Here is a 12,074-nt window from a genome sequence, read left to right as displayed (position 1 = left end):
ACTAATTATTTTAACGCGATTAACGCATGTGTATTTTTTGTCCTCGGCCGCCTCGTAGTTTCAGAGCGCATCGAGTTTAAAATACCATCTACAAGCTGATGCTGACAGCCCCGCTCCTGCCGCCCGCTTGTGGCAGACCACAATTCCACGCTCACCGGCAGGCACCGACTGGCTATCGGGAGGACCGGGAGGGTGTGTGTATGTGTGCCCCGAGCGAGCGAGAGAGAGACCTTACGTGTATTGTTGTTGTTAGCATCTGGTGCTAGCTAGCTGCGCTAATGGATATAAGGAGCTGTTTCAATGAAAACAGAGGAGCGACATTTCGCCGACAACTGCGCCGAGCACTTGACTTTATGCAGGAAGCCAGATAGTGGGACATTGTATGAAAAGTCAGCACACTTAGCACGGATAGTGCGCGCAACATGATTGCAGCGTCCAGGCAGCTCCCGTTCGAGCATATGCCTTGAGTTGCATATAGCTCCATCACACACACACACACACACACACACACACACACACACACACACACACACACACACACACACACACCACACACACACACACACACACACACACACACACACACACACACACACACACACACACACCCCATTTGTATTGTATTATTGTATGAGAGAGGTTCCAGGTTGAATTGAGGCGAATATTTGTAACGTTCAGAGGTCGTTGTGTTTAATATTCATGACAATATTTGTCGTTGTTCAAATGATAATAAACATTAGCATAAAGCATATTTGTCCACTCATATGTTGATAAGAGTATTCAAAACTTGAAAAATATTCCTCTAAGGTACATTTAGAACAGATCAAAAATGTGCGATTAATTTGCGATTAATCGCGATTAACTATGGACAATCATGCGATTAATCGCGATTAAATATTTTAATCGACTGACAGCCCTAATATATATATATATATATATATATATATATATATAATTAACATCAAATATGTATTATCTGGACTGGTGATATTAAAAGCCATTTATTCCTTTCTACCAAACAGGATGTGATGACGACTATTGGCCTGTTCTACTTGAACAGACAGCACAGTAAAGTGGTGCTTCAAAACAGTGTCCTTGCCTGTCTGTGGACTCTATCAAACCAGGAGTCCTATAGGGGGGTTGCTGATCGTTTTAATATCACCAAATCCACTGTCTGCCTGCATCTCCATCTGTAGTCTTGTCACTACGTATTTGTCTCACATTTCCTGGCCCACAGGGCAAGCCCTACATGATTCTGAGTTAGGATTTCGTGCAGTAGGATTTCCCAACACTGTCTGTGCGGTAGATGGATGCCACATTCCTATTATGAAACCACACTGTGAGAACCCAGTAGCATACATCAACAGAAAACAGTTTTATTCTGTTGTGCTTACTGGGTTCTGTGACAGTGAGCGGCGATTCTGTCATGTTAATGTGGGCCACCCTGGTAGCTGGCATGATGCACGGGCATTCCGGTTGTCTGCTGTTGGAAGGCTGCTTGATGAAGATCCCCAGTCCCTGGTGCCTGAGGGAATGCACATCATTGGGGACTCTGCCTACCCACTATTGCCTCAGCTTATGAGGCCATACAGGGACAATGGCCATTTAACTGCTCGGCAGCGTCGTTTCAATCAGAAATTAAATGTTGCACGCGTGGTCATTGAGCATACCTTTGGCCTACTGAAAACGAAGTTCAGGAGGCTCAAATGTTTGTACGAAAAACATTGCAAACATTAGCACAGCAGTCACTGCCTGTTGCATACTTCACAACATGTATGGAGGAAGGGGAAGCAATTGAAGTTGATGAGCAGGTCGGAAGACCAGATTCCCGGTAGGTAGCTGGTCTCTTCAGTGGACTACTGCTGCGTGTTAAGTTTCTCCATCGTTGTGTACAAACTGGATAAAACGACGGGTTTTTGTTGTTGTTCAGGAGTTGATCTGCCCCTGCCTCGACGTAAGCGTGACGTATGCGGTGCTTTTGCTCTGGCCGGACAATTTTTTGGTGCTCGAAATGAACTGGATTCCGGAGCTAAGAGGCTGCTCCGCTGCGGTGTGAACAGGAAAACCCGGTGCTTTTCAAGCTCCAGCTCCGAACCGGCCCTGAAACACTGTTGGTGTGAATGAGGTAAGAGGCATATGGCAGTGTGGTGGATGGTTGTGAGGCAGTGGGAAATAGAGGGGTGGAAACAAGAGTGCCTGGTGGTGCGCTCCCAACACCGCACCTCCCAAACAGGTTGTCCATTATCTGTGGAATTGCAGAATTGTTAAAAAGGAAATGTTGCTTTTACCAACTAGATGTGCAAGAACAAACTTCTTACCCCATAATATTCCCACGTTATGTTCCCCTCTCCTGTTGAGGTACAGCGGTCCTTGGCTCTTTTGTATGTGGTCAAAAGGTTGTTCAATTTTTTTCTGATTTTGTCTGAGGAGAAACTGTATCCCTCCTTGCTGAACTGCCGTTGTATAATTTTGTAAAAACCGGGTTTAGAGCGATAGTACATGTGTTGGTGTGTTTTTGTCAGGTCCAAAAGCAGCAATATGGTGTTGTGTGGGAAATCTGTTAAGACACAAGTGTTAGTAACTCAAACAAATAGCATTTGCTGTTTAGATCCTCATTTGTACTCGAGTGAGGGAACAATGGAGCGTGAGATGGGCCGGAGAATCGGAGCAGCGGGAGCGGTACTGCAGTCGCTTTACCGCACCGTTGTGACGAAAAGGGAGCTGTGCCAGAAGGCAGGTGAGAAGTTCGGTCATCAGGGAGGGACTCGGAGTTGAGCCGCTCCTCCTTCGCGTCGAAAGGAGCCAGTTGGGGTGGTTCGGGCACCTAGTTAGGATGCCACCTGGGCGCCTCCCTAGGAAGGTGTTCCAGGCACGTCCAGCTGGGAAGAGACCAAGGGGTAGACCTAGGACCAGGTGGAGGGATTATATCTCTTCGCTGGCCTGGGATAGCCTTGGGATCCCCCAGTCAGAGCTGGTTGATGTCGCCAGGGAAAATAAAGTTTGGGGCTCTCTGCTGGAACTGCTACCCCCGCGACCCGACCACGGATAAGATGGATGGATGGATGTAGGCGGGCCTCCAGAGCAAGTCGGACACAATCACTAACCATCATGACACGCACTTGCAAGACGTTGATCGCAACTGTGCAGGTCTCGCTTGTCTCAAACAAGCCTAGTATTTCTACAAAAACGCCTCTGAAATTGTGAGATCCCTACGTTTTTTTTCACCATTCATTTCCAATGGCTGGCGTCTATGTCACGTGATCTTCAAATTCTTCCCTACAGAAAAAAAAAACATGGCCGACATTCGTTTTATTCTCGGTGGAAAATGCCTATTTTACACTTAGTTTGGCCATTAAAATGCGTTTTGATGTAATTTGATGTGAGAAATATGAGTTGTTATTTTCCGGACCCGTTCAAATCCAGTTTTGGACAGTCTGCCGTGGTTCCATCCCATTTCAAGTGCTGTTCGACGCTCGGCGTAACCCTCGGAGCACACTCAAACATCCAATCACAGAGCTTGAGGACTATCACAGGGTTTGTCAAGCGAAGCGGAGAGAATACTTACTTCCGGGTGTAAAATTCTCTAAAGCAACTACTATGAGCTGCTCTGACCCTCGGTCCTGACGGACTCCAACTTGTGTTTATTAATCAAACAAATAGATAAACACAAGGATAATTATGTGTTATTGTTGAGTAAATAACAGTGTGTGGTTTAGAAAATAATACAAAATTAGAAGGAAAAAACGATGAAACAACACAGATTTCGGTATTCTGAGCCCCTACTCACCCCATAACTGACGGCAACAAAAGTCCTACATTATTCAATTAAAATAAAGAAGTATAAACAATAAGTTTGGCTTGATATTGAGTAAGAAAAAGGTTGATAAACGCTGTGAGAATAGATCTGCAGAGAGCATTTAGCTGCGATCCCAACTCGTCTATTACCAACGTTCAGGGAGCTCTATGCAAGTCAATGGGACTCCCTGATAGTTAAAACTCGACGCTAAAGGGCCCCCCTTGCGTTAGAAAGTGTTGACAGGGACCCTGACATAACGTCAACATAGGCCGAGTTGGGAGTGAGAATGTGTTGGCTGAGCGGTCTAGTGAAGCATCTTTTACTAGATTAAAATATGTATGTGCGTATGTGTACGTGTATTGTGTGTTTGTGTGTGTGTGTGTGTGTGTGTGTGTGTGTGTGTGTGTGTGTGTGTGTGTGTGTGTGTGTGTATGTGTGTGTGTGTGTGTGTCTGTGTTTGTGTTTGTTAATGTAAAAGCTAAAGGAATGGATAAAACACATATTGTAAGATGCAAATATTTACCATAAGTTGTGAATTCCATGAGAAAAGTTAGGAATTCCTTGTCTCACCACACCGAGGCCTCTGACACCCTTTCATTAATCCTTTCAGAAGTAAATGGTTTTACTATATACAGGAAGTATAAGGATGCTTCTAACAAAGGGGGACAGCTAAGCACGACAGCAAGATGTTCAATACAATTGGTCAGATCTTCCTTTGAGTACCTTGGCATTTGCTCTTCCTGGGTGGTTGAGCAACATGATACCTTGATATAAAAGAGTAGTTAGCCCTTGACCATCACTCAAGATTGAAGAGACATGTCTGCCAGAAACCTGAACAATGTCTAGAGCCTTTAATATTCCTGGGCAAATCTCATCCATACCTGGCGCTGTGATATTGGGATATGGTTAAAGCTTCCCTATAATCTTCCAACTTTTCATTATCCATCGACAACATTTTGGATGTGTTTGGGAGCCCTTCAAAGTACCTGACAGTATCAGGATATCAGCAGCTCTCCTCCTGAACAAAACCCTGTGTCCCTTTCCTAAGTCATCTGGGGGCTGCCAGACCTTTCTTGAGACAAACCAACAGTCAATCTCATTAGCCTTCCCAATCTCTTGCCTTTATGTCGTTTTTGTTTCAAAATAACCCTGGAACAACCAGGCCCAAAAGGCTAAATGACCTAATCCATTGTCTAGAAGCAAGTTGGCTTCATTGATCCTTTGACCATAACGGGCCGTCTACACTACAGGCATCAAAAAATCTTGAAGCTGGGCGTGTCTGAGGCTTGGCGATTTCTCGCGCCCAAGGCGACCAACAACCAATCACATGAATCTCCCGCCCCCGACATACAAAGCAATAGCAATGTTAAAACGAAGTAAACTGGATATAAAATCCCCAAACAGACGAAAACCTACCAGTTTCACCCACTGTCTCTGCCACCTCCCCCCATGCCTGGTTCCTCCGGTTTGTATCCCGGTAAATAGTTCTGGTCGTAAAGAACCGGGTGTTTTGCTACCGTAATTTCTCGTTTGGAATATGAGGAAATGAACTGCGGTCTGGCTCTCCCAGCTTGCACGCGGTTTGATTGGCTAGCGCTTGTACTGGCGGGATTTGCATAAACGGGATTTGATTGGCTGATGCCAAGCATCGAGCCTCAAAAGTTGAACATTGCTCAACTTTTGATGCTCGCGATGCTTGCAAAGCCACTACGTCACCCCATTCAAGTGAATGGGCGAAGCGTTGAAAGCATTCTTCGATGCCTGTAGTGTAGACGGGCCGTAACTCTGAGGAGCCACTCCCACAATGTAACTTATCAGCATGGCCCACTTGGTTTCAATACTTCACGAAAAATGATAATCTTTTAAGATTCTTTACACTGTAAAACCACTCTTGATGACTAGGAAAAAGTGGGCACCATAATCAAATAAGATGATCTCAATGCCGGGAATTACGAAAAAAATAAGTTGCATGGAAGTGATGAAGACTGAGATGAAGATGACTGCAGAAAACAAAGTAGAGCTTAGGGATTTCAGTCTTAGCTAGAGAGAAAGTAATAGTAGGGGCAGGACGGATGAGAAGAGATATATCAACGTTGATCTTTGCCAGAACACAGCAGCTTCTCAACACGTCTCTCTAAAGATGGAGACTTCCCAAATGGATGAACTCTGCTTTCCACAACTCTTCAACAACTCCTGCAGGAAGCCTACGCCAGCTCAGTCAGATGTCCTGCTCGCTTACATCCTGCAGTCCTTCATCGCTCTGATCACTGCAGCTCTCAACCTGCTGGTCATCATCTCTATCTCCCACTTCAGGCACAGACAAACTTTCAGCTTAAACTTGTATATGTTCATAATTGAAAATTAACATGATTTAGCAACGCATTCCTTTTAATGAATGCTTCAGATAATAGTTGTGCTGTTTTAAATGATAACATATTCTAACCTGACGTTGTGTGACAAAATAGTTAAAGCAGGCACTCCACAACAAATGCATATCCATTCAAATGCCTTTTTTTGTGTTTTACTGCTGTTTGTTGTTGCAAGCTATTGTTGATAATTTTATTTATGATGATATTCTTCCTTTCCAGGCAGCTCCACACTCCCACTAACCTCCTCATCCTCTCCCTGGCTGTCTCAGACTTCCTTGTGGGCCTAATTTTGATGCCTGTTACAATCCTTCTAACAGAGGCTTGCTGGTACTTCGGTGACCTGACGTGTGCTCTGTATAATATTGTTAATTTTATCATTACCTCTTCTACGGTTGGAAACATGGTGCTCATATCCATTGATCGTTATTTTGCTATATTTGACCCTCTACATTACACCATCAGAGTAACTCTCAACAGAACAAAAATCTGCATCTGTCTTTGTTGGATTTGCTCTGTTATCTATAATTGTCTAATTTTAAAGTACTTTCTAAGACAACCTGATTCACAGAATTCTTGCCATGGAGAGTGTGTAATTGTCATTGACAATATCACAGGAGCTGTTGACTTAGTTGTTACCTTTATTGCCCCCATTACTGTTATCATAGTTCTGTATATCAGAGTGTTTGTGGTGGCTGTGTCTCAGGCTCGAGCCATGCGATCTCATGTTATCGCTGTCACTATGCAACGTTCAGTTGGTGCAACTGCTAAGAAATCTGAGATGAAAGCAGCCAGGACTCTTGGTGTTGTTGTCCTTGTGTTTCTAATATGTTTTTTTCCATATTACACTCCATCCCTTATAGGTGAGGATATTGAAAATAGTAGTTCAACCTCACTCATTGTAATATGGTTGCTGTATTTTAACTCCTGTCTGAACCCATTGATTTATGCCTCGTTATACCCCTGGTTTAGAAAATCTATCAAGCTCATTGTTACCCTTAAGATACTTCAGTCTTACTCTTGTGATTCTAAAATACTGTAATGACGGGCTGGGGTTGAGTTACATTCTAAAAAACCTCTGTTAAGATGGACATATTTTTGCTATTGTTGCTGAGTCAGAATGCAATGTGTAATGGCTGAAGAAAGATTAGACATTATTTAATGTAGTAAAATATATGTAAAATATATTAAATAATATATAAATAAATTATTTTATACAAAATTAAACTTGAAAATATTACATTGTGTGGAAGAAGTAGTAGTTTTTGACCTGTGTTGATTTCAGTTTGACCAGTATTCTGGTAATGATATGTTCAATTGTTGATTTTCTAGACAATATGCAATACAGACTGATTGAGTATGTCGTTGGCAGAAGGTCAGTCTGCAACTTCAAACATAAAGACAGAGCTGTCGCGTGTGCCTGTGTGTGTGTGTGTGTGTGTGTGTGTGTGTGTGTGTGTGTGTGTGTGTGTGTGTGTGTGTGTGTGTGTGTGTGTGTGTGTGTGTGTGTGTGTGTGTGTGTGTGTGTGTGTGTGTGTGAGAGAGAGAAAAAGGAGAGAAGGTTTTACTGACACATAACAGATTTGGTTCTCCAAAACACTGACGATACAATATAACAAGAACAAAAATAAATCTTGTTGAGTGCTCACACATGTTTATTTTACCATTGCCCATGATCATTTACATGTACTGTCTCTTGAAATAATGAGGGATTAAAATGTAGGAAAACATTCATAATATTTAGGCTGACAATAAGAACTCGAGAATGCAATTCCTGAAGAATTTGATGCTGAAAATCTGACGCTAAACTGCTATGCTGAAATGTAATGTGTAAGAAGAAAGTGAAGAATTTAGATTGAAATGATACATGAATGTGTGATGAAAGAAGAAAAGAAAGTATAAAGGCTTGGATAAGCAGCAGAATATTTGAACTGCAAACTTTTGAACTAACTTGATGGTGAATGATCTGTTGCCATGCCAACGGCATTTGATGACATCCCATAATACGCTTAGATGCGTTGATGGCTGCATCGTTACCAAACCTGTGAAGTTTTGGGCCATTTGAAGCATTTTCACTGAAGTTATGAGAAAACCGTGTTTCATGGCTGGCATTGTGTTGCCTTGGCAACGGCATGTCCCGTAGATGTCTTCACGCCTGGACTGTTAGCACACATGTGAAGTTTGAGCACTTTTTGAACATTTTCATAGGAGTTATAGCGACATCGTGTTTTATGGCGAGGGATGCGTTTCCATGGAAACGGCATATGGTGAGATCTCAGATTTGGTGTAGAGCTGTTGAGGCATGGACCGGTGATATACAAGTGAAGATTGGGGGACTATTGGACGGTGTCCATTGGACTTACAGCGACATCGTGTTTCATGGCGAGTGGTCTGTCGCCATGGCAACAGCATTTGATGACACCCCATAATACGCTTAGATGCGTTGATGGCTACATCGTTACCAAACCTGTGAAGTTTTGGGCCGTTTGGAGCATTTTCACTGAAGTTATGAGAAAACCGCGTTTCATGGCGAGCATTGTGTTCCCATGGCAACAGCATTTGAAGAAATCTCAAAACTGTCCCGTAGATGTCTTCACGGCTGGACTGTTAGCACACATGTGAAGTTTGAGCACTTTTTGAACATTTGCATAGGAGTTAATGTATAGCGACATCGTCTTTTATGGCGAGGGATGCGTTTCCATGGAAACGTCATATGATGACACCCCATAATTGACGTAGAGCTGTTGAGGGCAGGACCATTAACCTTTATCTGAAGTTCGCTGCTCTGAGCATGTCAGTTGGAGTTATGACATCATCATGTTCCATGACACAGGTGTATATATTTGAGCTAACGAGGTGTCCAGAGATCAGAGGTTTCCATTGTTCTGAATGAGAGATAAACTTCTTACATGTGAACGTTTTGTTGAAGAACCGTAACAGATATCTGTGAAATTTCAAAGCGTGAAGCATGTCAAGGACCTTGAGTATCTTTTGTGTGCTTTTTGTGTACTTTCGGGTCAATAATGTGGCCTTTTTGGCAGATTAACTAAAGGTGTGCAGCTGCTGCTATGAGTAAATATCAGCCTGAAATTACAATGGGCTTTAATGGAGACTTGTTGAACGTTTTTGTCACTTCATGCCCTCAAGAGCAGTGGTGTAGTGGGCATTGGATGCGGGGGTACGCCGTACCCCCACTTATTTGGAGCATGATCTTTTTTTTAATAGTCTAATAAATATAAAATCATTGCCAGTCTTATCAGTTGCAAGTGTGTATTTGTTGTAATAATGACAAAAACATAATACATTTCACACTAATGGCCTATAATAAAAAATAAAAACGATTTCCTTCAAAAATGATGATTCGTCATCACGCTCGTGACCCCGCGGCGAGCTGGGGGTGTGTCAGTGACACACCCACGGCCAGCTCACCGCCCGCCGATTTTGATGCAGCTCTTTCCCTCAAGAACGCTAACGAAAAAGCTCTATAATGGTAGGAAAACGTTTTTTACTTGACTTCTTTTCTAAAAAGAATATAATTCACAAGAAGAAAGAGGCTAGCAGCACCGAAGCTACAAGTGAAGCTGCTACTAGTACTACATCATCAGAAGAGCCGCCTAAAGACGTGGATAATGCTAGCTAACGTGCACGTTAGCTGCGCTAGCAACGCTCACCTTTCCCAGAGGTATGGACCATAGACTGTATATGGAGGAGATGTGGCGGCGGAAACAAGAGGCTACCCGTGGATAGACTGCAAAGCTGGGAAACTGGGCTGCTGTTCATCCAGTTGGCTCATAACTCCAGACTCACTTGCCATCCTGGGATCCAACCAAGCGGCAAACTTTGGGGAAGAGCCGGGACGCCAATACGGAAGTGCCACACACTGCAGTTCATATATTGGCCGATAGGGACTGGCTGCAGAAAGGAGCAATTTCCATAGACCCCCATGTTAAAATGCCCAACTTTACAGCAGAAAAAAACATGTTTCTACCCATGGATGCAATACATATTATTATGAATATAGTTAAGTTCCACCTTCATGATTATGGATCTGTGAGTGAATTGTTTTCTAACACGACCCTTTTATTTATATTAGGTCTTAAAGTTTTTGCATAAATTAGGGCGTGGTCACATTGAGTGACGGCTCTGTCAAGTGACTGCTGCTGTTAGCTTCTTGTCTCTCTGCTAGCTGCTCCGTGAAGCTAGCTACAGGGACTCTGCCTGCTCAGCTCATCCAGGGAACACAACTTGAAGCCGGCCGTGGTTGTTTGTTCTTCATGCTTATATATCGGACTATTGTGACTCGCTCTGCGGTTAAAACAGACGGTGCATGCATGCGGTTTTGCGGTAAGTGAAAATCGAGTACTTATTTATGTGTTAATGATTTTAATCGGCTACGTAATGAATGTTAAGGCTTGGTTTAGTGTGTAAGCGAGTGGTAGCTACATCGGTGCTAACGATGCTAATCGTAGCCTACAAGTTAAAATAATAGACTGTAGGCCTATATATAAAGGTTAAAACGAAATAGACAAGTGTTAAGCGTTAAGTGGGATAATACTGTAGAACAAACGGCTTCCGTTTGAGGTTATAACATAAGGTCATCCTTGTAACTTAGAGAGATATTTTATTATGTAGGTATAGGAACTGTATGCATCGCTAAGGTTAATTTAAATTGGCTATGCTCAAGTATGTAGACAAGCTAACGTCGAAGTAGTGTATGTGAAATCAACCTCACAATAAGATGTGTGTATATTACAATTATTAATGTCATATTTCAAGATGATTACTTAGATATTACAATATGGTTGGTTGAGCTGGAGTTCATTATTGAGCTTACACGTTAACGTCACAGTCATCTGAAGAATGAACCGAAACCTTGTTGTTTTTATTAATTGCATTACCAAATGGGTATGAAATAAACAGTAAGCATTGGTAACACAATTTCCAAAGTTACAGTAAAATAAAAAGGACCCTGACTCGGACAATACACAATCCAACATGTTCAACAGAAGATAATCAGTTATATTGTTTGTACACATGGTACTTTTCATATATATCTGTTTGTTTAAGGTGTCCAGGTGATGCAGACAGGCTGGACCAGAGAGTGAGAGACAGAACTGGACTCCTCACAGCAGTGAACTTCAGCACAGGTACAAAGACTCTTTTTTTCATACTGTGCTTGTTTTTCACTCGGCTCCTCCCGTTTTGCCAGTACTGTGGTATTAGTGGTTTAGGAAGAGGGGAGTTCTTCACAAATCCAGCGTTCCCTAACTCATGCCTGGCTGTGACGTAAATGGTGTGCGGCCGTGAAGCCAGGACAGTAAACAAACATGTCGTCGGTGGTATGGGCGTTGGAGCTATGTGCAACTCAAGGCATATGCTCGAACCGGAGCTGCCTGGACGCTGCAATCATGTTGCGCACTATCCGTGCTGAGTGTGCTGACTTTTCGTACAATGTCCCACTGTCTGCCTTCCTGCATAAAGTCAAGTGCTCGGCGCAGTTGTGGCGAAATGTCGCTCCTCTGTTTTCATTTAAACAGCTCCTTATATCCATTAGCGCAGCTAGCTAGCACCAGATGATAACAACAACAATGCACGTAAGGTCTCTCTCTCGCTTGCTCGGGCCACACATACACACACCCTCCCGGTCCTCCAGATGGCCAGTCGGTGCCTGCCGGTGAGCGTGGAAGTGTGGTCTGCCACAAGCGGGCAGCAGGAGCGGGGCTGTCAGCATCAGCTTGTAGATGGTATTTTAAACTCAATGCGCTCTGAAACTACGGGGCGGCCGAGGAAAAAAAATACACATGCGTTAATCGCGTTAAAATAATTAGTGGCGTAAACATTTTTTTGTTATCGGTATTGAGAAGCAGGACGTTATCGGTATCGGTTTCAAAAAACCAATATCGTGCATCCCT

General features: G+C 43.2%; 1 protein-coding gene across 1 annotated transcript; it reads left to right on the top strand.

Annotated features, from left to right (window-relative positions):
• The first annotated feature begins 5,936 nt into the window (after positions 1–5,936).
• Positions 5,937–7,204, top strand: LOC117536572 (trace amine-associated receptor 8a-like). Its single transcript, XM_034201499.1, has 2 exons — positions 5,937–6,109; positions 6,385–7,204. Exons 1-2 carry the CDS (start codon positions 5,937–5,939, stop codon positions 7,202–7,204), a joined length of 993 nt encoding a protein of 330 aa, XP_034057390.1.
• The last annotated feature ends 4,870 nt before the right edge of the window (positions 7,205–12,074 follow it).

This window comes from Gymnodraco acuticeps, unplaced genomic scaffold (assembly GCF_902827175.1).
Source record: "Gymnodraco acuticeps unplaced genomic scaffold, fGymAcu1.1, whole genome shotgun sequence".
NCBI lineage: Eukaryota > Metazoa > Chordata > Actinopteri > Perciformes > Bathydraconidae > Gymnodraco > Gymnodraco acuticeps.
The sequence above is the reverse complement of the archived record's forward strand: the minus strand, read 5'-3'. Positions and strand labels throughout refer to the sequence as shown.